At 45.8% G+C, this 27,797-nt stretch overlaps 1 protein-coding gene across 3 annotated transcripts; it reads right to left on the bottom strand.

Annotated features, from left to right (window-relative positions):
• Positions 1–136: 136 nt before the first annotated feature.
• On the bottom strand, positions 137–25,858 carry ap3d1 (adaptor related protein complex 3 subunit delta 1). Of its 3 annotated transcripts, XM_041230585.1 has the most exons (34): positions 25,612–25,858; positions 21,352–21,447; positions 20,561–20,641; positions 20,345–20,425; positions 20,105–20,212; positions 18,547–18,676; positions 17,976–18,115; positions 17,703–17,776; positions 16,846–16,895; positions 15,604–15,653; positions 14,671–14,719; positions 14,382–14,527; positions 13,638–13,786; positions 13,220–13,450; positions 12,502–12,733; positions 12,132–12,277; positions 11,519–11,660; positions 11,177–11,248; positions 10,725–10,791; positions 9,463–9,665; positions 9,239–9,312; positions 7,516–7,672; positions 6,256–6,369; positions 5,920–5,973; positions 4,798–4,869; positions 4,030–4,182; positions 3,591–3,638; positions 3,325–3,357; positions 2,669–2,858; positions 2,106–2,194; positions 1,699–1,784; positions 1,450–1,571; positions 1,224–1,303; positions 137–666 (listed from the first exon to the last, which is right to left on the bottom strand). In XM_041230585.1, the coding sequence occupies exons 1-34, from the start codon at positions 25,705–25,707 to the stop codon at positions 568–570; spliced, it is 3,714 nt and encodes a 1,237-aa protein (XP_041086519.1). In that variant the 5' UTR covers positions 25,708–25,858; the 3' UTR covers positions 137–567. The 3 variants fall into 3 exon arrangements, with proteins under 3 accessions (XP_041086519.1, XP_041086520.1, XP_041086521.1); XM_041230586.1 differs by lacking the exon at positions 3,325–3,357; XM_041230587.1 differs by lacking the exon at positions 5,920–5,973.
• Positions 25,859–27,797: the final 1,939 nt, after the last annotated feature.

Raw genomic sequence — 27,797 nt, 5'->3', positions numbered from 1 at the left:
AGGTAGTGTGTATGCCAGGTTTATCTGCAAAAAATAAGGATTTAAAAAGAGACCCTTATTTATTCAAGCAAGATGCACTATTAAAAGAGCTATCAATCTGTCTCAGATAACAAAAATACCACCAAGGGATTAGTTCTTTTTAATACTCTAGGACAGGCATTATTTCGATTTCTGTGTCGCTTGCTTGGGAGTGAGTTACAGATATGGATACAAGGCCAGGAAAGAAAGAAAGAAAGAAAGAAAGAGAAAGCAATCTGGGGATGTGACAAAATACAAACTAAAAAATAACCTGGGTTGGAAAAGGTTCAACATCCAGAGAAAAGCATGAAAAAACAAACAAAAACAAACAAACAAACAAAAAACTCTTCTTAAAACAGAAACTGAGAATGCTGAAACCGCAAAAGGACTGCGTATAAAGTGAAGCGCCTGCCTGTTACAGCGCATGCGCGCGGGGAGAGGCAAGCGGGTCTCGTCTTGTTTCGATTTAGTGCCTTTCTCTTTGATTTTTTTTTTAAAACGTATTTATTTATTTATCTTTTTTACAGTTGCGGAATTCAAATAAGACAATCAGCACGTCCCAGCAAACGTCAGCTTGATTTCACCCAGCACGTTACTGAGGAGGGTCGAATCGTCACATTTTGCATCAATGGACACGCACTTGTCACCCTGCAAGAAATAAAAATATACATATACATATATATATATATTTTCACATTGCAGACGCTCGTATTGATGTGATACAGCCCTCTAAAAATATATTTGTATCAGATAGCTAGTACCAGATATATGGGTCACTGATCTGCAACAGTCAGCGCTCCCAGCCACAAAATATTCATCAGTCAATACTGCTGACACAGATCATAGGGCACAGATCATTTCAAGGTCGCTACCCCTTTCACAGACCTCGATTAACACTAACCTTAGGCTATCTAATTAAAGTCAGACAAGGCAATCCCAGGTTAGTCTGCGAAACCAGCCTAGCTCTTTACACAGCAGTAAGTTTGCAATGCAAGACTAATTCATTTCAGATTTAATATGAATTCCATTGAAATTCAACCTAGACAGCAACTCCTGCTTGCTTTTCTGCTAGCAAAACTCTGCTTGTTAAAAAAAAGGGAAGTACTAGGAAATTCAATGGAGCGCAGCCACCCTGCGATAATGAGGTTTAGAATGAGGCTCCCAGTTCACAGGGCAGCGTGGGTGTGGCTCCGATTGGCACTTACCGTTTTCACTAGAAGACACACGTGATGCCCCTGGATAGAGCGGCTGTACATCGATGAGCACGAGTCGATCCGCTCCACCACTGCAAACGGGAAAACAAACCACGCTTCAATCTCCCTTTCTTGAGCGAGGACAGCAAGCTGACCTGCGTCCGTAACTCTTAAAAACAGCGCAACGCTAAAGGGAACCTTTCACTCCAGCCTTCCTCGCGCTCTCTGCAGCTCGTACCTGAGAAGTGGTGGTGGAAGCAGATCTTTGCAAGGAGGTGGTGGAAGGGCATGGTTATTCCTTCCAGTTTCAAAGAATTCGTCTTCAGTTCACCAGACTCCAACAACTTAGCAAAAGCATCGCTGGGGAGGGAGGTTAATATAATTAAAAAAAAAAAAAAGAACACATACATTATATATCTTTTATTATATATCTTTACATTTGCGCTCTTTCAATGGCTACACAGGAGCAGATAAGTATGCTACTAACCTGTAACAGGGCGTTGTGATCAGGTACGACGTGCATGTAAAGAGCAGTTTGAAATCAAGTTTTTCATGAGATGATCCGTCTTCTGTCTGTTTAAAAAACAAAAAAGTTAATAAAACAAGAAAATGAATCATCATTATTTTTTTTTGCTTTGCTGTGCAACTACCTCAACAAGTACTCTTGGTGTCTCTATAGTATTTAATAGCTTAGGGAGTATAGATCTGTACCATTTATAATAAAATACAAGTTAGTACATTTTGAACGGTTTACAACGCAGTAGAATACTGCTGTGGACATACCAACAGTGTGGACTGTCTAGATTAGGAGTGATTTTTGCTGCTGATTTCTGGTCTAGCTACACAGAGTGATCATGAAGACCCGCAGTGTTGCGGCCGCACTGCTGTGCTCACCTTCACGATGAACGTCAGGGTTCCTTTCAGTTTCTGAGGCATGATGATGCTCTGGACGGTGAACACAAAGCGGGCCTCATTCGAGACACCTGAGAGCAGAAACACACACTGCTCTTACCTACAGTACAGCGCACCCAGATACCGCACACAGTGGAACAAAAGAAACGCCATCAATTCAATGACAAAAAGAGATCTTTTAATTTCTTGGAAGATGCATCTATTCTAGAACTGTTGTTCCACTCCTACCTCGCTTGTATTATATTCTTATTAGAAATACTTTCATTGTTTTTTCTTTAAATTGAGCACGATGACATTGCTTGAGACACGAATGGACGGGTCCTGATTATGATTTTGATGACGGGGGGGGGGAAGACATGACGGGGTGGGGGGGTTGATGGACTGAGAAATGACGTATGACGGGTGGGGGTTTTGAACGACCGGGGGGGGAATGAATGTAATTAAATGACATGATGAGAATGACGATTGCAGGACGGATATTGACTGATGACTGACACGGGGGCCCCAACAACGTAAGTATACTGCCCCCCCCCCCCCCCTCGTACCAGGGGGCAGCTGGAAGGGCACTGCAATTCCGTCATGCATGCTGGCTCCATCAGGCCGCACCAGCTTGGCGTTGAGAGAGTCCATCACGTTGAACTCCATGGACTTCAGGAAGCTGCTGCCCTTGTTCTCAAAGATGATCGACACGACCACCTGACTGCCGTCCTGCAGGTTCCCCTGGATATCACACACCTGCAGGGAACCAATCATATCACACGACTGGCGAGGCCACGGCAGTGACATCACACACGGACGTGGGACAAACCACACAAAACATAAGAGACTAACTAAAACACACTTAACACACCTGCAGAAGAAACAAACCAATCGCTAGCCACGCCACTGGAGGATAAACCAATCAGGTAACTCTAGCTATCTACAGCAATCCCATCACATTTCAAGGATCAAACCAATCACGTTACAGGGTAGGTATGGCTAAAAGAAAACCAACCAATCGCAACCCACTCCTGGTGGCAAATAGCCAATCAATTTTCACACAGGCCAGGTATTTGCAGGAGCAGGCTCTGATTTGGTACCAAAAAAAGAATAGTTTTTAGGCCCCCACCTCACATGCGATTCTTTTCCTTTACAGAAAAATTTGAAATGAAAACTGCACCCCCCCCCCCCCCCGCACGCATTTTACAAACAGCACACAAACCTTTCCAGGTACCGGTCCTTGCTCCTTTGTGAACTTAAGAAACAAAAAATATTACAATGAAATGATGATATGCCTTATATGACCTAGGACAAGAACTCTGCCGTTTCTGAGACGTCATCCTTCCCTATCAAACACGCAGCAGTGATAGACTTAGAGAGGGTTAAGGGTTCAGAAACTTAATGCGTTCTAACCCGAACTCTAATTCTAAGAAGTGGGAAGGTGATTTATCTAAACCACCCGAGCTCCCTGCTGTCCCCTGTGCTCACCATTTTAATGTCCGAGTTCTCAGCAAGAAGGCAGTAGTTGGACATAGGCTGGAAAAGAAGAGAGCTGTGTGTCAGCACATTGTCAAAAACACAAAAAAACCCACACATCATTAACAGAGGGGAGCGACATCAAACAATGTGAATCAGCACGGTGAGCATGCAAACACATCATCACGTTTGCTGGGTTCCTAAAGTGTAGTATCTCTGAAGGCCAGGTACGTGGAGTGACTTTTATAATAAACCCACAATCTTAAAGGACTGAGATTAAGGATGTGGTGTGCAGACCAGCTGTGGGAATTTGAGGAAGGAGCACATGCACGTCTGGCCCTGCAGTGCTTGCGAGGGGATATGCACTGGTGGAGGGCAGTGAGGGTTAAGGTAGTGGAGACAAGAATAAGGAGCAGGTGTACAGGGGGGGGTGAGGACAGTGAATACAGACTGGCAGGGGCTCCTCCTCTTCCTCCAGGGTCCCGTTCTGCACAGACTCGCCCTCCCCCTCATCCTGGTGCTGCTGCTTTTTCTTCTTCTTCTTTTTCTTCGATTTCTCCTCCTTCTCCTTCCTGTGCTGCTGCTTCTTGTGTTTCGAAGATTTCTGGAGTTTAAAACAGACAGAGATCAACATGTTTGATTATGAAATGAGAAAACAAAAAGTAAAAAATCCCAACACATGGGTTCAAAGTCGGAGCGATACAGTTCAGTTTTACAACAACGATTCCTTGGCGTCTCTATAAATTATTATTACTATTTTTTACTATCTGAAGCGCAGAGAGTGACACTTCGGTTTCAATCTTTACCATTCCCAGATACTCAACGACTGTCATGCAATGACATCCCTGCAAAGCTCTCAGCAAACCAGAACACGCCAGCTGCTCAACATCTTTTACAGTAGCAAAGCCTGATACTGATGCGTTTACAAACCCTGTCAAGATACAAGGAACATAGACAGACTGTACAGCTAATCTTAATACGACTTCTGTCTGATACAATTATTCACATTTGAAGTATATTTTATAGGGTGCTGCGGAAATTAAAGACTCCCACTACATAACAGTTTGATCCATTCCTGGTTTTACTATGAGGCTAACCAAGCTTGTAGTAAAACCTGGAACGGGTGAAACTGCTATGCAACGGGAGTCTTATTTCCATCCCAGGTCACCCTATACGATATTCTGTATGATGTCTGGATGATCAGGGACTGGGTACTCACGCTCTCCTCCCTCTCCTCCTCATCTTTGGGCTCCTCCGGCTCGGACGTGGGGGCAGGATCCACTAGCTCGGGCTGCGGGAACAGAAAGCAGAATCCCACGTGAGCAACAGACACCATGAACCCAAAAATTAAACATGAAACGAATGAGCAGCGAAGTCCCTGCGCCACCTGAAGGGACTGCAACAAATCAAACAACAAAGCCAGCAGTGTTAATCCACGCCCACTAGGGGGCGATGACACACCCACTCTCACACATGCTACAGATAGACTGTGCTGCAGGCAGACTAGACCTGGCTGAACAAGCATGTTTGCAACATGCACACATACATACCACACCCGCTTCTCCGACTGCAAAAAAAAACAAATCCATCAGTACTGTACGCATGTAGGTAGAGAAGGAGGGGGACGAACAAAAGGACAGGCGCCTTCATACACCTCAGATTCTGAAACTCTCAATAGTTTGCGCTACGGAATGTCCTTACCAAGTTTTAGCACAATTGCATAAACAGTTCTCTAGAGATACTTAAAAACGTGACCAAGTGGGTTTCATAAGGGCTTCATGTCAATCCATGACAGAAAGAAGCCCCTCAAATCATTGGTGTCTCTAGTGCACGCAATTGTGTACTTTTTTAAAATTATAATTTACATGATTGTGTCGCTAATCAGTAAGTCGTACACAAGTGCAGGTGTGCCACTCACACTAGCCCTGCACCCAGCTGCAGGTTTCAGAGCTACCCTCAATTGTTATTGAAATGATGAGGAGCCAGGAGTTTCAGCAATCAGCCCACAGACACAGTGCTGTTATGAGAAGTGGGATCCGCTCACAGCACATTTTGCAGGGGAGGCCTGACTGCTACCCGGTCATTTCAATAATACACAGAAACAGGTTGTAAAACCCAGGGCTGGGTGCATGACTTGTGTGAGTCTCTAACCATGCAAAAGAGAAGAGAACCCTTGACAGTATAGCCATACAATACAAAGTCATAATTCCTATATAACTAACTGTCGGGATAACGCCACTAAACCACCATACTGACAGTGTGAGTTTCAATGAGAGAATAGGGAATTGCATGGAGAAATGAAGTGATTGCATGCAGTATGGCACAGAAACACAATTCCAACCTGGGACTGAGAGGGCACTGGAGCGCTGGAAAGCCAGAAATCCAAATCAGAGTCCTGGAAAATGAGATAAGGAGGGGGGTGAGGTGGGAAGTCATTTCTGGCCAAAAAGGGGCAGGCGGTGGCGAGGCTGTGAGATCTGCACTGGGATCACAAACAAGACAGGACTGTACAGTACTGGGACTGGATAACACCAGGCTTCTACACAACAAAAACAGGTTATCATTCGCATGGGTTTAATCCTTTTACTCACTTCCAGTGGCACCGTGTCCACCCACTCCCTGCCTGTACTATCCCAGTCCCTCCCCCCAGATCTCGGTGCCCGTTTCCTGGTTTTACCTCCGTGGGCGGGGCTGTTGGAGGGGCGGGCTTTTCAACTTGCCCCTCCTCTTCCACTTCCTCCCCAGGAGCAGACTTCCTGTGCTTCTTTTTTTTCTTCTCCTCTTTGTTTTTCTGCAAACGGGAGAAGAAAACGCGACTGTCAGAGGTCCCGCTGACCAAAAAAAGAAATACACACGCCTCACACGCATACGCACACGCACGCATACACCCGTACCCTCACTGCACGTGGCGGGCAGCAGGAATAGCAGGCTGGGACATGCACCTTACATGTTACCGATCGCTCGGAAACAGAACCCTACTCTACTACCAGCAAACAAGTCCTATATGGGATGACCTTCTATTAGGGTGCTACTGTCGTTTACATAAATACAAGAACATGAAAAACTGAAGTAGAGAAGAATGAGCTTGTGCCTTCTGCAGTCTAAAAGTACAAGAAGCATTTGTTACACTGATGAAGGCACTCCTCTAAAGCATCGTGTGCTCATTTCGAACGAGTTTTACCAAACGTGGAACGTTGCAAGCCCGACAGTTACAGAAGAGAGGCGGGCTGTGTGTGTGTCAGTCAGCTGCGTGTTTCAATACACCAGTCGAGAAATCTTTTTTTTTTTTTTTCTGTGCAGTGTGTTTATGTGATGGAGGCACACGCTTGCAGATATTGGTAGCGTGTTGTTGTCGCTTTTAAATGCATCTGAATTTAACAAAGCAAGCTTCATAAACGCAATACTTACCGGCAGTCTGTTTAAAACAGCCGAAGCAAAACAGAGCTGCTTATTGGCTGTTAGCAATATCAAGAAAGAGCACAAAGTACCGTGACAGAGATATTAAGAAAGCAGAACCAGGGAGGCAGGGACTTCTAGAGTTAAGAAAGAAGCCATCAGCTGCAGGTTACTGTACATTTACCGTTTTGTATTTATGCTTTGTGTTGTGATGGCTTATAGCAAACCGCACAGCAACACAGCGTATTTGTAGCCTAATTAATCTTGTTTACGTTTGCTTACTTTTAAAGCAAAAAATGTCCCCATGTTTAAAGCAGTGTGTGTTGTTTTTGTTCACTAACCTATTTCTGGATGTGTAAATGCTTTTTCTATAGCTGTTCACAAATCCGACTTTCACATATCTGCCTATACCCCAGTCCACAGGGGGTCGGACGTGCGATGTTGTACTGTATTGATATTTATCCTGACCTGAAGGTTGAGATTAGTCTTGCACAAGCAGTATTCAGCCCCACACACCGAGTTCTCTCCTCTCCCCTCGTACCTTCCTCTCCTTGTCCTTCTTCTCCTTGTCCTTCTTGATTTTCTTGCTGCCCCTCTTCTCGTCCTGCTCCTCCACTCCTGCCACGGGGTCGGGGGATTTCAGCCCCTCCGTGGGCCTGTGAGTCTTTACTGGGAGCTTGTCACTGTCCACCAGGGGCCTGCAGGGCCAAACCAAAACATGAGGACAGAGGGGGGGATCAAATACCCCGTGCTGCGGCTCTGGTCATGTCCCTGTACAGCACCTTCTTAGAACAGAAGAACTTAAGATCTAATCAATGCTCATCCGGTTCCTAGTTTCAGCATCACTAACCAGGCAAGGTAACCCGTTCCATCCCCTCGCCACTCCAACTGTGTCCTCAGGTCCTGGTTTCTGTGCTGTGCCTTAAGTATTTAGTTAGGGTTAGCTTTGCCAACTACTTTTAAGATTTGAAAGACTTTGATCACTGCGATCCTGTAAGACCGGAGTAGGAACTGGACAAGCACTGATTGAGATGCATTCCTGCAAGGTTATTAACTGCCCAGACTGACACAAATACATGTTCGCCGAGACACAGTACCCAGGGATTGTACAGACCAGGACTGGGGGCTATACAGCCCTGTCTTAGGGTTAACCCTTTACAGCAAAAGGGACACGTGCATCCCACAAATACAAATGATTTGTTTTGCAAGGAAGTGCATGAAACAGGGTTTAGAATTTACTGACAGGATGGACCGTGTGCTCCAAACTGTCCGATTCCCCGTGATCCTCGAGTCACTCCCAAATGGATTTTAACAAACCCTTTGCAGCACTTACTGCCAGGCTCCGCCTCCTGGCCCCAAACTGAACGACAGAAGCGTGCATGGAAGACAGAGCCACAGAGAGAGAGACACACAGACAGGGATCGAGATGGTAAGGAATGTAGAGACACAGGGACATGGTGAATGGGTGAGAGGAGGGAGAACAAACACATCAGCTACAACTTAAACACAAACACGCTGCCAGATCTCCCCCTGGGGTGGGGAGAAGAAACTCGTCCGACTGTCTTTATCAAGCCAGAACCAAACATCAGTTTGCTTAACCCTCTTGAGATTGTACAACACAATACAAAAGGTGTTCTGCTGGTGGCATGAAGATAGAGTATTCTGTTTTTAGATATTGCAGTTCAGGCCATTTCTTTCGATTGTAATAAAAATATGACAAGTGTGTTTCAGCCTGTGTTTCAGGATTGAAGCCCTGCAGACAGTGATGCAGACAGACAGACATGCATGCATGCAGAGGCCAGCGGCAAGCCATAAGCAAACAGTCATGTTGTTCTTCACTTTCAAATCCAGTTCATATGCAAAACACTGATACAGTGTGTTCCATACATCAAAGCACCGTGTCAGTTACAAGCTTTCTGTAGACTTTGTGACAAAATGTAAAGGTACTTTAGTTTGTAGTGTAAATACAATGAAGGTATTATTTAAGGTAAAAATATAAAAGTCAAGCACACTATGGCTGGCACTAACTTGCTTTCGTTGTAGTTCGTTAGGATCAGGTATAAACAGCAGTTTAAGTCTAGACACACCACAGATCTCTAGTACTGGTCGTTTTCAATGAAGGCTCGCAGGAAACCCTGGACTGGCTGAGACTGTGACGCACTGGGAGTGTTAATTATGATTAGTATTGCCTGGGCTTGGTCGTGCTGTGAGAGCTGTATTTGTTGCTGCGGCAGTGTTACGCAACTAGTGGGGTCAGCACCTACTTGTCCAGATCGATATCCAGGGCCCTGTAGGGGTCGTTGGGGTCTTTATCGTCCTCGTCGCTCGGCAGCGCGTTCTGAAACACAGGGGCACACAAACACACCAGCTCAGCATATTCCTACTCCTTCCTTGAGATCAGAAAATGTTGAACTCTCAGTTGTTCCAGAAAATCGTCTTTAACGTTATCCAGGCCTGGACTGAGAGAGTTCCGCCCCTCGCCCCTCACCTCAGGCATCTCCTCCGTCATGATGTCCACACTCTGTGCCGGCGGGATGTCCTCCTCGCTCTCTGTGTGCACAGAGTCCAGGCGCCGCCCCTTCCCTCGCTTCTTCTCTTTCTCTTTCTTCTTCTTGTCTTTCTTCTTGTCCTGCTTCTGCTTCTGCCGTCTGTCCTCCTCCAGCTTCACGTACTGCTCTGACATGGGCATGCCTGCCAGCACACAGGGGACAGAGGGGACGTTAGAGGGACACCTAGGGGTCTGGAGGAGGTACTACACAGTTACAGACTGGGCTACAATGCAGGGCAACAATCTAGAACAGGGGGCCCCATTTGATGAAATTAACCTTACTGATTAGGTGCAGGAGGTTACTGTGGTCTGCTAATGCAGCATTCACTACCTTGACTTTGGCTCAATCTTCACTTCCAATGCCCAGGCTAACAGAATAGACCATTATGCAAGATTTCAGTGTCTGTAGATTCACTCATGAGTGCCCTCAATCAGGATGCCAAATAAATGTCATAGGGGGAGGTGAAAGCTAAGAAAGCTGGGGAACACCCAATTGAGGAGACCTCTCGAGGACTGGAGGCGACACTGCAGGGTTACAGAGACCTCTGGAGGACTGGAGGCTACACTGCAGGGTTACAGAGACCTCTGGAGGACTGGAGGCTACACTGCAGGGTTACCGAGACCTCTGGAGGACTGGAGGCGACACTGCAGGGTTACCGAGACCTCTGGAGGACTGGAGGCGACACTGCAGGGTTACAGAGACCTCTGGAGGACTGGAGGCTACACTGCAGGGTTACCGAGACCTCTGGAGGACTGGAGGCGACACTGCAGGGTTACAGAGACCTCTGGAGGACTGGAGGCTACACTGCAGTGTTACAGAGATCTCTGGAGGACTGGAGGCGACTCTGCAGGGTTACCGAGACCTCCGGAGGACTGGAGGCGACACTGCAGGGTTACACAGACCTCTGGAGGACTGGAGGCTACACTGAAGGGTTACCGAGACCTCTGGAGGACTGGAGGCGACACTGCAGGGTTACAGAGACCTCTGGAGGACTGGAGGCTACACTGCAGGGTTACCGAGACCTCCGGAGGACTGGAGGCGACACTGCAGGGTTACAGAGACCTCTGGAGGACTGGAGGCGACACTGCAGGGTTACCGAGACCTCTGGAGGACTGGAGGCGACACTGCAGGGTTACAGAGACCTCTGGAGGACTGGAGGCGACACTGCAGGGCTACCAAGACCTCTGGAGGTTACACTCACCCGGCACTTTCAAGGGCACCGAGAGGTCGATCTGTACAACAGGGATGTGATCGACACTGGCCGTCTCCTGATAGCATTGAAGAGAGAGAGACACAGACAGAATGAATGTAATGTCATAAAGAGGTAAGGGAAACAGTAGATGCTTTCTAAAAGTGAACAGGTTTTGAGAATCAACAAACTGGCTTTAAACAGTGACATCCACTTCAAGTAGCAGGCACTGAGCACAGTGCCGGAATTTAATGGTCCTAGGAACTGGGGTCAGCCTGGTTCTGCAAAACAAGGAACGTGCTTCTGGAGGACACCGTCCAACTTTGGGGAGCCACACCCCAACTAGAACCAAAACACAAAACTACCACATGAATCAAACGTCGCTGCCGAGCACAATGCCTGCTGACCCCTGTGCTGTGATGAACTGCATGGATAAAAGCCCGGCCTCGCTCTGCACACTTTACCTTCTGCGGGGACGGGGAGCTCTTGATGTAGAACGGGTTGCTGGCCTGCTCCTGTTTCCGGACTTCACGGCGCTGGATCGAGAGGAGAGCAGAGCGGGTCAGAGAGTGGGAGAGGGGAATGCAACGTGGAGATCAGGGAATTACACGTGTGTTGGTGTGCGAATGCGTGGCTGCAAAGGGGTGTAGCAGTGGTTGTGGTGCACGTTGGGTTACCCTGGTCTGTGCTCTTGTTGATCGGCTGTGTTTGGATGCTTTTCAGTGTTTGAGTGTCTGCATTAGCCTGGCCAGCTTCTATGTATATGTGTGCTGTATGGGGGGGGTGTGTGCCCGAGGGGGCGTTACCTTGGCCAGCTCCTTCTCGTCTATCTCGGGCAGTCTGGGGCGGCTGTGCTGTGGCTCCTCCTCTTGGAAGATGGCTCTGGGTTTCTCGTCCTCGGATTCGATCTCACGGAGGGGCTTGTTGATCCACGAGTCCAGATCCAGCCTGCCGGTGGGGGGTAGATGGGTCAGAACCAGGACAACAAGAACCAACAGCATCAGGAGCATGGAGAAGCAGCAGCTCACTGATTACACAGAACATGTAAGAATAAAAGATGTAACAGCATGGCTCAGCTGTGCCCTGTCACTGCTAAACCTCAGTAAGACTCAAGTGTGACTTCTTCATGATAGGATGAGAAGTGTAGTTAATTCAAAGCAAATTTACCAGGCTGCTCATGGGCCCCTGATCCTTTCAATAATACACCTAAACCAGGAGAGTTCTGAAACCCAGGACTGGGTGCGGCAGCGGGGCTAGTGCGAGTTTCTAACCCTGCTCAAACACCTGGTTCCTGATCATTTCAAGAACAGTCTTCGCCGAGAGGAGTTCTGAAGCCCAGGACTTGGACAGGGCTGGCGTGGGTTTGAAGCTGTGCAATGGGATCAAGCGGAGCGAAGGGGTAAAGAAGTCCTTGTATACCCGTCTGGGATGGGCACTTTCTTCTGCGCTTTGGGGGCCACGGGATTGAGCTCCCCAGAGAAGAGCGCGCTCACCTCCTCGGACACGCTCACCTCCTTCGCCTGCAGCTTCTGGATGTACTTGATGAGCTGCAGGATGCAGGACGCCTGTAGGGACACGGAGACAGACAGACAGACAGACACAGTGAGCGCCATGCTCCATATTTTTCTAAATAAATATATTTGTATAGGCTCCATCAGAAATCCAGATATACAAGAGAAAAAAAAAACAAAAAAAGTTTTCAACTTTTTTTCTCCTCCAAATCCTGCCCCCCACAAAAAAAAGGTGGTGGACAAAGTGCATGCCCAGGTCATCTCAAGCCGTCTCTTACCCTCTCCTGCACCTCCAGGTCTGAGCTCTGTACAAACTGCGGCAGTTTCTCAATGAGCAGCTCTGTGGTCTCCTGCGCGGCCTGCCTATCTCCTGCCCCCTCCTGGCGAGCCAGCACAGTGGCGAACAGCTTGACGGCGTTCTGTACGTACACGGCCTGGATGTGCCCAGGCAGGGTGGTCACCTTGGGGCGCAGCATGGCTTCCAGAGTCTGCATGGGCTCCTCCAGGTGTCTGGAGAGGGGAGGGGATTGGGGGTTAGAGACTCCTGGCACTCCCACTGCAGTGTGTCTCAATGTTTCTAGTTTGAAAAGTGGATTTGGAGTGACCAGCCTTCCTCCAAAAAAAGCCATTTACTGAGAAGCTTCAGGAATGTAAATAAGACACCTGAGCTTCTTACCTATATGCTGTGGCTAATCAAGCTTGATAGTAAAACATGGAATGGGGGAAACTGCTATGCAACAGGAGTCTTATTCCCATCCCTGAGCTTGTTATAGAAATATCTAAATCTAGATATACATGAAAAGCAGTAAAAGCAAAAAGTTATTTTTAGTTACTGTTAGCATCCCAATAATATTTAAAACAAAAAAAATGATATCTAAGTAAACATTCATTGCAGAGGTCGAGTTAGTGAAGATGCGCGTGTATCCGTTTGTGCACTTTAATGTTTGAGAGAGTGTGTCTACGTGTCTGACTGAGTGTCCATGTGTCCGTACGTACTCTGAGAATTCCCCGCAGATCCAGGCCGCCGCATACAGGACCTCACAGATCCCGTTGCGCTGCGTGTTCCCGGCCAGCAAGTGTGCGTTGTCCAGCAGCATGGCCATCTGGGACACGGCGAAGGAGCGGATAGCCTTCACTCGGATCGCAACGTCCAGCATCTGAGAGGCAATGACGTGGCCGTGCCGAGTCCCCTCCAACCGAGTGAGCTCCACAAGGATACTGATATACCTGCGACAGAGAGAGAGGGAGAAAATCAAAGATCTCCCCAAAAATCTCACTGAAGGACGAGGATAAGATGGTAATTATTCTGGGCGAGAACAGCGACACGGAATAAAAGCTTACTGAACCCGCACTGAAAGCAGGCACACGAGAGCTGCATCTTTCTAAAAGCAGCAGTTGGAGGGAGGGAGCCTACCACTCGAAGTTGGTGATGTACTGATAGTTGGACTGGCTGCAGATGTCGATGATCTTGGTGAGGAGCTCGTCTCGGTAGGTCGTCCCCTCCGCCTTGTCCACGTGGATCATCAGCTTCTTCACTATCTCCATCAGGTTCTTCTTGGACACCTGGGGGGGGGGGGGGGGGGGAGAGAGAGAGAGATAGACTGACTCGTTCAGTCACTAACTCCACAACATAAGAACACAACAAAGGGGCTGTTTGGCCCATCAAAGTAGTAGTGTAGGGGTCCTGTCTGCACAGTCAGTGTTAGTTTGGGGGTCCTGTCTGTACAGTCAATCAGTTTGGAGGTCCTGTCTGTACAGTCAGTCAGTCTGGGGGTCCTGTCTTTACAGTCAGTTAGTTTGGGGGTCCTGTCTCTACAGTCAGTGTTAGTTTGGGGGTCCTGTCTCTACAGTCAGATAGTTTGGGGGTCCTGTCTGTACAGTCAGTTAGTTTGGGGGTCCTGTCTGTACAGTCAGTGTTAGTCTGGGGGTCCTGTCTTTACAGTCAGTTAGTCTGGGGGTCCTGTCTTTACAGTCAGTTAGTTTGGGGGTCCTGTCTCTACAGTCAGTGTTAGTTTGGGGGTCCTGTCTTTACAGTCAGTTAGTCTGGGGGTCCTGTCTTTACAGTCAGTTAGTCTGGGGGTCCTGTCTCTACAGTCAGTGTTAGTTTGGGGGTCCTGTCTCTACAGTCAGTTAGTTTGGGGGTCCTGTCTGTACTCACCATGCCGTAGAGCAGGTCGAGGGCTCGGAGCCGGATGGACTCGTCCTTGTCATCGAGACACTGCAGAATGAGGTCCTTGTGGGACTGCACAGACTTGGGGTGAGTCTTCAGGATCTTCGACATGGCCAGGAGCCCGAGGTACTTCACTGCAACACACGGGCAACATTCATTCAACTGGATTCCCAAAGACAAGAACTGCAAACTGCCATTGGTGCAAAAAAAACCAAAACAAAACAAAAAAACAGCTTCTGTTCTGAAACATTTGAAATGTTCTAAATTGAATACTTACGGTTCTGATCAGAGTCTTCAATCAGGATTCTCAATTTCTGGACACACAGCTGAGAATGGAACAAACCTGTTGTCAAACAGGGGGGGGGGGGGGGGGGGGGGGGGGGGGGGGGGGGCCAGTTAGGAGGAGGGTCGTGCAGGGAGAGGGGGGAGAAAGTGGGTCAAGTGTGGGGGGGGGGGGGGGGGGGGGGGGGGGGGCGGGGGGAGGGGGGGTGGGGGGGGGGGGGGGGGGGGGGGGGGCCAAAGACAAAGGGTCCCAGGGGGGGGGGGGGGGGGGGGGGGGGGGGGGGGGAGGGAGGAATGCAACAGCAGCAAACAAGTGCTGTAAAATGCTCTAACTCAATCCAGCTGACCCCTGTGTTTACCAAGGCATACATGCAATAGAAAACGGTTAGGATTCTTGACTTTGTGGACCAATCCTGGGGTCTATTCAACTGATCATTTAAAAACTGTAAAAACGGGTCCAAACTTACTTTACAAGACAGACTCACACACATCTTTAGAGGCGCTCCTGAAGAACCCTTCATTTAATGATTTAAAAACGGCACCAAAATAGTGCCCCCCCTTTTTTATAACGCTACAGTTGGGAGTCGCAGTCACAAGATCAAATGAATGGCGCTCTTGTGTTCTTCAGAACAGTGTAATAAATCAGGCGCTGACAATCTGGGCTGATTTACCATTCCAGGTGCAACGAGTGAAGAAACAGCCTCTTGGATTTGTAATGTTTGCTGCTTTTCTTAATGTGGAGAACAGCGATCCACACTAACGGAATGGTAAATCAGCCCGCTCGACCCTCACCTGTGGAGAGTTTGATCTGAACAATGTTAGGATCGGTTCGTGCAGCACTACTATGGTCTATAGTACTGTGTTCAGTTTCACCCCTAGTTACACTGTACAGCGCTGAAGACAGACAGGGAGACAGACCGGGACCTACCTGGATGCTGGCGCTGTGATTGGGCATTCCGGAAGACAGGGATATTAAAACTGGGAAGTGAGAAAAAATAATAATTCATGAGGTCTAAGGAAATAAGTACCCCTCTCCAGCTTGCCACCCCCAAGAAACTGTACAGATGCTTCTGGAAAAAGAGACTCCTGTTGCACTGCCGCTTTCCCCATTCCAGGTTTTACTACGAGGTTGATCAGCCACAGTATAGAAGTAACAAGCTCAGGCTTGTCACAGTAAAACCAGGAATGGATCAAACTGCTATGCAATGGGGTTTTATTTCCATCCTGCGTAAATGTTACTCAGTAACAGCTTTAAATAAAAATACCATAAAAAACACACACAGACACGTACCATAATGGGTGTGTCTTAGAGAATTATATGATAGAGAATTAAGGAAATACATATTTAAAACATTAATCCAGGGAGACGGATACCCCAGCGAATGCTCCTCTGCCAGCCTCCCTGGCTGTGCAGTCACCAGGCTGCGTTTCATTAGGGCTTGCAAAAGGACAGCTGTGTTCCTACAATTGAATTAGCTGGGAATGCGATCAAAGTACTCTCTGCCAGGGGCCAGGAGAGGTTCAGCTGTTTCTTCACTAGCGCTTCCTCTAAACGCACAATGGACCTGCTTTTGATTTCTTTTAATCCAAATTTAAAACATGCCCATATTTCTTATTGTGTGCCGTGCACACCAAGTCTAACTTCTGTGGGAGAGTGATGCATTGCTTGTGCATATGATGATATGAATCACTGAATTAGGGCTGGAACAATAAGCAAGTATTGTGTTGTTATTGGTTTGTTTAGTCTTTGTTATTTATTGTACTGACAAGTTATTCTCTATAAAACTTATTTTTGCTTTTGTTGTTCTCTCTTTTAGACAAACTGATTTGTCCATAAAAAACTGCTCCCTTCCTCCCTCACTCCTAAGAGAAAGGGTGCTCCCTCCAGTCCAGGGCAGGCTTGAGGCATGGAGACTGAACTGCTCCCTTCCTCCCTCACCCCTAAGAGAAAGGGTGCTCCCTCCAGTCCAGGGCAAGCTTGAGGTATGGAGACTGAACTGCTCCCTCCCTCTCTCCCCTCTGTAAGAGGTGCTCCCTCCAGCCCAGGGCAGGCTGGCTGATGTTCGCTTTGTGTACAGAGATTAAATTATTTTTTTCATGCTAATCGACCCAGTCACTTTCAAGAGGCAACAAAAAAACAGACACAAGAAAAACAGGAGTCCCTGCTGACCTGCAATGACCGTATTCACACACTCATAGAGGAGGGACATGGCCGAGGTGCTGCAAAGGAAACAGATTGCAAACGTTATGAACATCTTCAACACAGTTAACATTACTAACAGGTCAACACATTTTTACAGCAGGCTGCGTACAATCCAGCCCCACGCAGTTCAGAAAACAAGTAACCCAATCAAAGCCCAACCCGAAACTGCACAGACACCCTAGAAGTGTAGGGGTGGGGGTGCTGATGTAAGCACGCAGCAGAATACTGATACACAGCACAGTGACCTGATCAGAGAGGCAAGACATGGGTACAACTTTGGCTAGATTTCTTTTTAAAACCTTTAGTGACAAATATTCAGATATGAAGTCTAAATTCAATTAATTAAAATATATATTTTTAAAACAAGGCTGATCTCCACTCCGATTGCTCTGCAATGCACACAGGAGACTTGTTAGCATCTCTCTCTTACCTGTGTATGAGGTTTGTTAGCGTCTCTCTCTCTTACCTGTGTATGAGGTTTGTTAGCGTCTCTCTCTCTTACCTGTGTATGAGGTTTGTTAGCGTCTCTCTCTCTTACCTGTGTATGAGGTTTGTTAGCGTCTCTCTCTCTTACCTGCGTATGAGGTTTGTTAGCGTCTCTCTCTCTAACCTGTGTATGAGGTTTGTTAGCGTCTCTCTCTCTAACCTGTGCATGAGGTTTGTTAGCGTCTCTCTCTCTAACCTGTGCATGAGGTTTGTTAGCGTCTCTCTCTCTTACCTGTGTATGAGGTTTGTTAGCGTCTCTCTCTCTTACCTGCGTATGAGGTTTGTTAGCGTCTCTCTCTCTTACCTGTGTATGAGGTTTGTTAGCGTCTCTCTCTTACCTGTGTATGAGGTTTGTTAGCGGTTCAATTAGTTTCTTTCCCAGCCTGGGTTCAAGTGGAGTGAGGGCTCCAAACTGTAGGGGATGGGGGGAGAAAATCATCCATTACTGCACCTATAAAACCCCTCAATAGGGCTATACGTTTCAACTAGGGAGTGTTTTTCTACTTTTCAATTGAAGACATTGTAAAAAAAAAAAAAAAAAAAAAAAAAAAAAAAATCGGTTCTGCTTTCTTTCCCTCCCAGTCGCCCCAGTGTTTTTCGGCGGTACGCACCAGCTTGATGATCTTGATGAGGACCCAGTTGTTGGTGGAGGAGGTCATCAGTTTGAAGAAGAGTGGGGCGAGGGACAGGTAGTTTTTGGGGTTGCGTCTGGCAAGCTCACAGATAACATTCACAGCAGCTGACTGTACCCCTGAACAGCAGAGAAGGACAGAGAGAGAGAGGAGAGAGAGAGAGCAAGGCAAGAGATATTACATCAGACAGGTTCAACCGCAGGGTACTACTGGTTAACATTCTGCCGCTAGCTGCAATAATTTCATCACTTTGTCAGCAAGGGCCTCTACTGCCAAGGTACAATGGTACAGTTTGTCCTATAGGATAAACTGTGACTCATGAGACATGCAGGTGTTGACATGGTAGGGTCTCTCTTAGCAGTCACCTTATCCGATACAGCACAGGGCAGTGTTTTGTAGTCATTTCAAGAGGTGCAGAATAGACAGCAGTCAGAGTGTTGTCTCATAGGACTTGGGGGTCCACAATAAGACATGTCTCATGAGACAGCGTCAGTATCAGGGTAATGACCAGGAGTTAACAATAGACACTGTTACTATGAGGGATACTAACCTGGGTCGGGGTCCTCCAGTTTCTCTTTGAGCCGGGGGAAAGCGGGGCGCAGAGACTCGGGGTACTTCAGGAACACCTTGTACATGATCAGCACTGCCTTCTTGCGGATGTAGGGCTTTGTGTGTGACATCTGCAGGGAGGAAACACAGAATCTATCAGAGGAGGAGCACACTGTAACCAAACCTGCTGCTACAGAGACCAGCAGACGCTGGGTTTTGAACACAGCAGATCTTCAATTAATGCATGAAACTGGTCACTTTATCAAGTCGGACCATGCTAGAAATGCACTGGAATGGTTTGAGGAGCACAGCAGGACTGGGATGATCTAGGACAAGCATGTTTAGGACGAACCCTCCAAAGCATTCATCGGAGCAATCTTCTTCCTACCCTTCAGCTCCAACTGCAGGAAATATTCATGCGTGGCTCCCTCGACTCCTCCAGGCACCTTGTGGAGTCTATGCCACGTTGTGTCAAGGCTGTGATGAAAACAGCTCCGGGCAGTAATGTAATATTAAAATATGTATCTATATGTTAAGAGGTTCGATTTCTTTTTAAAAAAAAAAAAACTCTTCTTCAGGTAAAGTTAATCAAAAATAGTTTATTCAGGAATCAAAATGCAAACAGGATCCAAGCAAGTCAGAGAGAACATGCAGCATACAGAAGACCTTGTTCGTGTCTGAGCTGCATCAGTGCACATGTTTCTTAGCTGTTGCAAAGAAATTACTTCGTACATCACAGATATACAGCTAGCTTACGTCATTTCCTTGATCAAATTCGGTCTTTTTTTCCCTAGCATGGGACAAAGCATATTCAAAGTTACATTTGCGCTTCTTCTTGACTTTACCAATGTCAGCAGAAACCCAGATAACAAGAAGTAACACTTAAGAACAGTCCTATGAGTTTTGCTCAATTCTCACAGGCAGCACAGCGCTATGCCCACGCATCACAAGGTCGAACAACAAAGACTAGTGATTGCAAACGGCTGATGTGCACCGGCTGTGTACAGCTTCATTTCAAGCCGTGTTGATTCAGAGCTTACATTAAAACCCAGGAAAATCACACAACGCTTACAAACAGTTTCACCTTCATCATTTCAATGGGAAGCATAATTAACGGGTTGTATAATGAAAAGGAACAAAGGCTGATGAAACAATAAGAGCTTGTGCCATGTAACTGGAACAGTGTGTACACCGCCCCACGCAAGATGTGTGGTTATCAGAAAAAGCTTGTGTTCCAGTAGTGTTTCAATTGGTTTGTATAGAGGCTCAAAACAGTTAAGCAGAAAGAATTTATGCGAAAACAAAAGTGTTATCTGTCTCGAGGTCACAGCTGCACGCAGAGTGAAAAGCCAGTCACTCCCACATGGGAGTGTGTATGTATATGTATGTGTGTGTATATATATATATATATATATATATATATATATATATATATATATATATATATATATATATATGGTGTCCTGATATATCTTTTCTATGAAGATATAATTGGATCAGGGTTGCTTGCTTGCTGACTCACTCACTGGCCATGCTAAGCTCTCACTATTAACACTCACCAGCGTCATTATGTCATTGGCCAGGTCCCTGGCGAGGTCTGGGGTCACGAAGCAGGACAGCCCAGTCAGCGCCACGCCCGTGTCGTACTGATTGGGGCTGCTGAGGTCCTGCGGGCAGAAAAACAGGGTGCTTACGGTACGAAGGCATGAGCCAAACACAGCACAGAACCAAGCCGGTAAGTTCTCAAAACAGTCCAGCACATCGAGATAAGCTTGCAACGACAGACCCAAAGAGCTCACCTTGCGAATCTGATTGGTTGTCAGCATGATGACATCAGTCCCCTCGTGGAAGCACTGAGAGGCAGCCAGGTAACCTATCCGCTGGAGAGAGAGAGATGGACAGGGAACAGCAGTCAAACACCTACTCCGACCAACTGTCCCAAGTGTTTAATGGAAATTAAAGAGGACTTAAGGACTTTGAAACGGTTTCCCTCAAAGTCAGGAGCCCTGTCGTACCTTGAAGGTGAACTTGGAGGAGCTCATCACTTCGATGATGTTGAAAGCTGCCCAGCTGACATCGTACCCCAGCATCTGCAACTGCAGAACAAACAAGACACCTTTAACACATGGGGGAGAGCTGGTGAACTGGCCTCAGTATCACTGCTGCCACGCAGATCAGCGGCCCTCACTCGCAAGGCTCCTGTTCTAACCATGTCAGTTACATTAATAAAGTCAGGTGTTGAACTTTGAACAACAGCCCGGTTCGGTATTGACTGAGTGGGCAGCATTAAAACCAGCATTCTTCACAGTGCCCGTCACCAGGGATGGAAATAAGACTCCTACTGCACAGCAGTTTCACCCATTCCAGGTTTGAATACATCTTGATTAGCTGCAGTGTGTATGCAACAAGTTCAGGTGTGTCTTATTGAAAGTCATAGTAAAACCAGAAGTGGATCAAACAGGAGTGCAACAGGAGTCTTATTTCCATCCCTCTTTAGTGCAAAATGCCTGGGGAGTGGGAGGGGGTGTCTTATGTTAATTCAGCCCTTATTTAAACTAAACCTTTGTCCAGGATGTCAGTTCAGGGGTAGACGATCCCCTTCACATAGTTTCACAATAATGAATCACAGCAATGATATTATGCTTTACTAGTCACTACAAGCTTGTAAAAGTCGACTCAAAAGGGGAGTTAAACTAAAAATAAAAATTTGATAAACAGTGTGGCTTTTTTGGTTCCAGGTCCATGCTTTCAGTTCCCCACACTGCGATGATGAAAGAAGCCGACTCCAGTATAAAAGCACACTCACGTAGGTCAGCTTGCACACAGCATTGGCCTTCACCGCGATGTTGTCCTGCTTCAGCTCGTGCTTGATCTCGTCGATGCATGCTGAGATGAACTTGGCCTGCGGGAAACACAACGGGAGAAACATCACTGTCCAGTCCGAGGCGAGGGGGGCACAACAGGAGAAACATCACTGTCCAGTCCGAGGTGAGGGGGGCACAACAGGAGAAACATCACTGTCCAGTCCGAGGTGAGGGGGGCACAACAGGAGAAACATCACTGTCCAGTCCGAGGTGAGGGGGGCACAACAGGAGAAACATCACTGTCCAGTCCGAGGTGAGGGGGGCACAACAGGAGAAACATCACTGTCCAGTCCGAGGTGAGGGGGGCACAACAGGAGAAACATCACTGTCCAGTCCGAGGTGAGGGGGGCACAACGTTGACGCTTACTCAAAGTCAGTTGCAAAAAAAGAAACTGGATCAAAGGGAAACCCAGTCTACCTCTCAAGACAGCTACAGTGCAACCACAATGTTACACGATGGGACCCGTATAAAAGTCTACCGCACTCTTCTTACAGTTTTGCAATGCTTTGCCCACGGTTATATTATGTGTTTCCCATAGTGCACCCTGCTTTGCCATGTTAATTAATATGCTTTACCATACCTCGCTATTCTTTACAATGCTTCCCTATCCTTTACCGTGCTTTCACTGTGCTTTATTTATTACACTCTGCTATGCTTTAACTATGGTCAGCTCTTATAAGGGCAGTAGTATTCTCAAAACTAGAATTCTTCCAGTACATTCAACTTCCTAGCAATGCTCATCATTTACTAATAGTGTGAATATAGGCAGTAGACAGAGACTTGCAGGTACACAGACAGTAGTGGAGAGAGGTTTTGTGGGGACTGTCACACTCACACACACTTATAAAGATAAGCCTGCTCATGTGTCTTTAGTCATGGGACACTGTAGCTAGGAGGGGAGGGGGGGGTGATAGCTGCTAATTACATTTCTCAATCATTTCTCCCAGCAACAACTGATGGGGGATGGATTAATTTTCTTTGATTCTGCTCCCTGAATGCTGAGAAGGTTGCACAAATAGATCAGCCTGGAGTAGACAATAATAATATACAATAATAGCAGACAGTAAGAATGTACAGTAATAATAACAGAAGGTTGTTACTCTAGACGAGGCCATGCATGTCGATCAGCCTGCGCTGTTCTACTAAGAGAGAGATTTTCATTTCCTTTTCATTCAGTCAGGCTCATGGTGGGAATGCATACTAGGCTGAACACAGAGTGAAATGTACAGGAGCTCTTGCACATCACTGTAAAGATTGTAATACAGGATTTGATTCACTGTTTAAGAAGGTATCTCTCTCTCTCTCTCGATGCTGCCGGCTGCACATCATCTGAGCAAAAGATATGAACCTGAAACCGTCACACACATCTCGCTAGAAGACTCGCCCCCTGCGCCACGCAAATTAAGCACACTCGATGCAATCTAAAACACAAAAGAAAATGCAACGAATCAAAAAGCTTCACTTGTCAGCTATCAATATTTCAGGGATGTGCTGCTGTGCACAGAAACAAGTGTCACCCAATCTATCCTGGGAGATCTTCTTACACTGCCCGTCAGCACTGTGCTTTAGGACCGGCTGGCTTTGGCTGCGCTGTGGATTCGAAGCATGTAGAGCAGGCAGGCGAGCCAGCTACAGGGTGCCTACAAGTTTCATTAGAACTGGATGAGCGGTTTTCTAGTTATAAATAACATCTGAAGCATGAAATACGCAAAATAAAGAAAGTATGGAGCTGAAAAGAAATTCAATTCCCAACACAGTAACAACGAGGGGCTGACTGGTTGGACGAGCTTGTGTGCCTCGGGTGTTGTTAACTGTGTGTGTTAATTTGCATCTTGATATTTCAAGAATGTGGTTAATCAAATATCTGTGGGGAAACTGGTGTGCAATACAGGGCATGCAGTCAGTTCCAGCTGCCATGATAAACAAGCCACTCCAGGTTTGAACAGCACTCCCCCTGCAGACTAGCTTACACCTGAGCTAGTTTCTCATAAAATATAGCCTTCACTAGCTGAACCAATCAGAGGCCAGAACACGCAACCATGGGCCAATGATATCCTCTGGAATTCTCTCTCAAGATATAGCTAAACCCATAATTAAGATACCCAGCACCTCCACTATGAGATGCTCATCCCATCACCCATCGCACTGGTTGGTAGTAAAATAAAGAGACTGTGGCACCCACTCCCACACTACAGCGCCTCTGAAGCCTGGTTTCTGAGAAGCAAGCTGCATCAATCTAATGCACTTTGACTAACATGCCACGAAACACCCCCAGGGAACTGTAGCAATCAACTCACAAAGTTCAAATCTAATGCACCCGGATATCAATGCGCACGACCTGCCTTTACTTTCCACATTGCAAAATCCTAAAACTACAAATGCTGTGTCTTGGGTAACAACTCCCTGGCATGAGAACGGACTTCACCCTTTCAAAAGCAGCCACTACACCCCCGGTCCCAGACAGACTGATCAGACGTTTCAGTTGCTGCATGGGGTCAGTATGAAGGGGGAGCAGCTCTTTCAAAATGCGGTGCAAATCCACACTCAGGCTAATGCGTCAGGTGGGAGTAGCTACACACTAAAATCACGATGCGATGCATATCACGATATGCAGGTAGCAATACCATGGATATCATGACACATGACTGTCCTGATTGGCTACTTGCATGATGCATAACAATACCAAATAAGTAATGATGGACCATTTTGTTAAACGCTAACAATTAATTAAGACAGACAGTCTATGTATCCATACCACCTACAATATTCTTTATTCAAGAACCACCTGGTGATCTACAATAAGCTGTCTTGTACAGACTTCTACTACCATACGTCACGGAAATAAAGGGTCAGGACACAGACGAATCGTTACACCATGAGTGTAAAAAATGATTAGACACAGATCTGGATGCAGTACGGCAGTAGTCCGCCCCCAACTCAAGCTGATCACTAATTAAATCACAACTAGTAAGCAGGGGGCTGACTTACATGCTTCTTCCTCTGTGTGTGTGTGTGTGTGGGGGGGGGGGGTTAAGAACAGGCTATTCATCTATTTTTTTTATCCAACTGAGAACTGAGTCACTCCCTTGTCATTACTTTTAACAGCAAATAGGCTACATAGAATCAATCCAATCAATCAATCTTGGAAACATCGGGCAGTGTGGAGCAGCGCCCTTCTCCCTGACAACTTGCACCCTGCCTTATAGAAATGCCATTTAAACACAAGCATTGAAATTTACCACAGGCGAGTAAAATGAGTAATCTGCGTGGATTTAACATAAAACTGTCTGCAAGGCAGCCCAGTGAGCTAATGTTAACAAGATATGAAATCATAAAGGTAGGGAACATAATGAAAAACAATGCTGCTCCACATAATAAAAGTTATTTCACTTTGTCTGTCTGTATTCGAAGCATGGACGTATTGTATTACAACCTTCTTGCCACAAAAGTGATTCAGATTTTGAAAACAGAATTAGCCTACCGGGATATAAATTCAAACGCACGCAAAAGTTGACTGCCCCCCTTCCTTGGTCGTTTCAAAGAACCATTTCCACATTGGCTAAACTTTTCATTCAAAAAAACTGCACAGAATTTAACGATAATATCAATAAAACAATATCGACCAACACCCAGCTGACTGTCACTGTCACATACCGGCGTCATTCCGTCTTTTTCGTGAGACCTCGACTAAGCGTTAATAGGAAAATGCATTCTGCACAGTAACAATACAAACATGAACAACACAATCAATACAGCCTTGCAATATGCAATGACATATCGTGCATCCCACACAGGCCTACGAAACTGTATGGTACTTAAACAGAAAAATGTAGCTAATGTTTACAAAAAACAAAAAAAACCCCACAAAGCGTTGTTTACTGGTACCTGTGCAAACGCATCAGAGACTGGAGATTAATTTAAATACAACAGCCAGGTACAGGTTTATGTAAACAGACACATCACTATATGTTTATTATGATTATTACTATTAATTTCATTATCCAGTTCAATTTTGACACATACCTACCTGACCGGCGAAGGATGCAATTTAAAGAGCATTAGCTACCCTCGCAGATGTGGGCAACCGTGTGCACTGCGCTTTGCATTAACAATACGCTACGATTTCACATTTCAAAATGACAGCTTGACATTATTATTTTTCCCCCGAAGCAGCTTCCCACGTCCATCTCGATTTGCTTACCTCGTCCTCCTTGTGATTCCTAATGCCACGTACGAGATCCTGGAGGTTTTTGTCAAACATGCGGTCGATGCTGCCTTTTACCATTTTCAGAGCCATGACTGGGGTGTCTGTTGAGGGACCCGCCTTATTTTATCATGCTATAAGGGGCTGTGTGTGTGTGTTTTTTGGGGGGAGGTTGAAAGCCAGGCGCTGCCGAGCTCTGTTTGCGGCGAATAGCCCTCCTGCTCCGGGAGGAAATGGCTGACAAAATGGCGTCGTGTCAGCTGACACAAAGACAGGGGAGGCCTCAATAAAAACTAACCCTTTATTAATTTAAATAACTGTGTAACTCAAGACTCTGGGTTATATCTGTTTAAAGAAAAAAAGAATATAGGGTTAATATTATATATATATATATATATATATATATATATATATATATATATATATATGTATTATTTTTTTTTTTTTTAAAAAAAAACAGGTGGAGTCGCTACTGCTATACCGCATTTGTCATGGTTACGACGACAGCGGACAAAATAGGATTTCATTGATAAAAAAAAAAGCTGAAATATTTTAATGTAACAAAAAAAAAAAAAAAAAAAAAAAAAAAAAAGATTAAACTTTTTTAAAGGGTCTAGCAACAAAAGGTGTAGCAAACACAAAACAAAGAAATAGGTCAACTGAAGTATTTATTCAAGAAATGGCTGCCAAAGTGATTCTTCTGACATTCAAGGTGCATGCCAGAGAAGCTAATTGAACGTTTAATGAATGCATTTGTGTTGCAAAGAGAATGATCAACTTCAGTTTTATTGCAAAACTGCAAAAAATGTTGTTCATGTTTATTGCATATATGCATATATATATATATATATATATATATATATATATATATATATATATATATATATATTATGTGTGTGTGTGTGTGTGTAAATGCAAATTCCTGCAAAAAAATGCATAAACTTTAAAATGACTTTACTTTATTTAAGTACAAAAGTTTCTTAGTAGACATTGCTTGTTATGAAGAATACTCTTCAGACGAGGTGCATTCACAATGTAGTTTGTGCAGAACATGACTGTCAGCCTGAGAAACTAAATGATCACCCACCTACAATACAATTTACACACCAGTTTATTATTATTATTATTATTATTATTATTTATTATATTATACAAGCAAATATTACACACACAGATTACACATTCTATTAGCTGGTTTTTAATTGAACTCGGGCTTGCATTGTTAGAGCTGCCCTCGTGTGGCTATTACTGGAATTGCATGCTGCAATTTTAACACTGAACAGAGGGTGGAGTGCTGTGTGGACGTGATACCCAACCCACAGTGACACAGCCACAGCACAATGCACACTGCATTAGTGTCAACAGGACCAACAGCGGGCAAATGAGTCACCTTCCTCCCAGGGCAAGCGTGGAGCCAGGGACTATAGCATAGAGGGCATAGAGGGCCCACCATCCAAACCAAACGTGTCGCCGGTGAAGAAAGCCTGTTCGGGAGAGAAGAGAATTCAAAAACAGCGCACAGCTGTCCATAGGGAAACACACTTTTAAGTCTGTGAATATATATATATATATATATATATATATATATATATATATATATATATATATATATATATATAGATAGATAGATAGATAGATAGATAGATAGATAGATTGTTACACGTTTTAACACTACCAGGATCCTAACGGTTCAGCACCAGCTACACAAATATTGATTTTTGCATTGTAACCCTGTACTGTCTTCTAAAACCTGCAAATCGCCTTGGATAAAGGCGTCTGACAAATAAATACAAAAATTACATAAATAAATAAACCCATTCCATCCGCTCCCCCCTCCATCCCTGTGATAGGAAGCGTCTCTGAAAACAGAGAAGCGCACAGGAGGCAGAATTACATTTCAGAGTGAAATTGGATACAACCGTACGATGAGACGCTACTGTCTGCAGCTTGATGATGCCAAGACGAGACAATACATTTATTTGTGGATCAGACTTCAAAATCAATTGTATTGTATTGCATTGTATTGTGATTCAGGGTGTGTGTCTTTCAAAGCAACCCTGCCCCGCCCACACAGGAGGCACAGCACATCTGGCCTCTTGCCAGACTTGCAGCATCATGTGACCTGCTGCGAGTTGAATGCTTCATGATAACCCTCCTACCCCTCACCACAGTCCGGGGCACAC

Source organism: Polyodon spathula, chromosome 27 (assembly GCF_017654505.1).
Source record: "Polyodon spathula isolate WHYD16114869_AA chromosome 27, ASM1765450v1, whole genome shotgun sequence".
NCBI classification, from domain to species: Eukaryota; Metazoa; Chordata; class Actinopteri; order Acipenseriformes; family Polyodontidae; genus Polyodon; species Polyodon spathula.
This window is presented reverse-complemented; position numbering and strand designations above follow the sequence as displayed.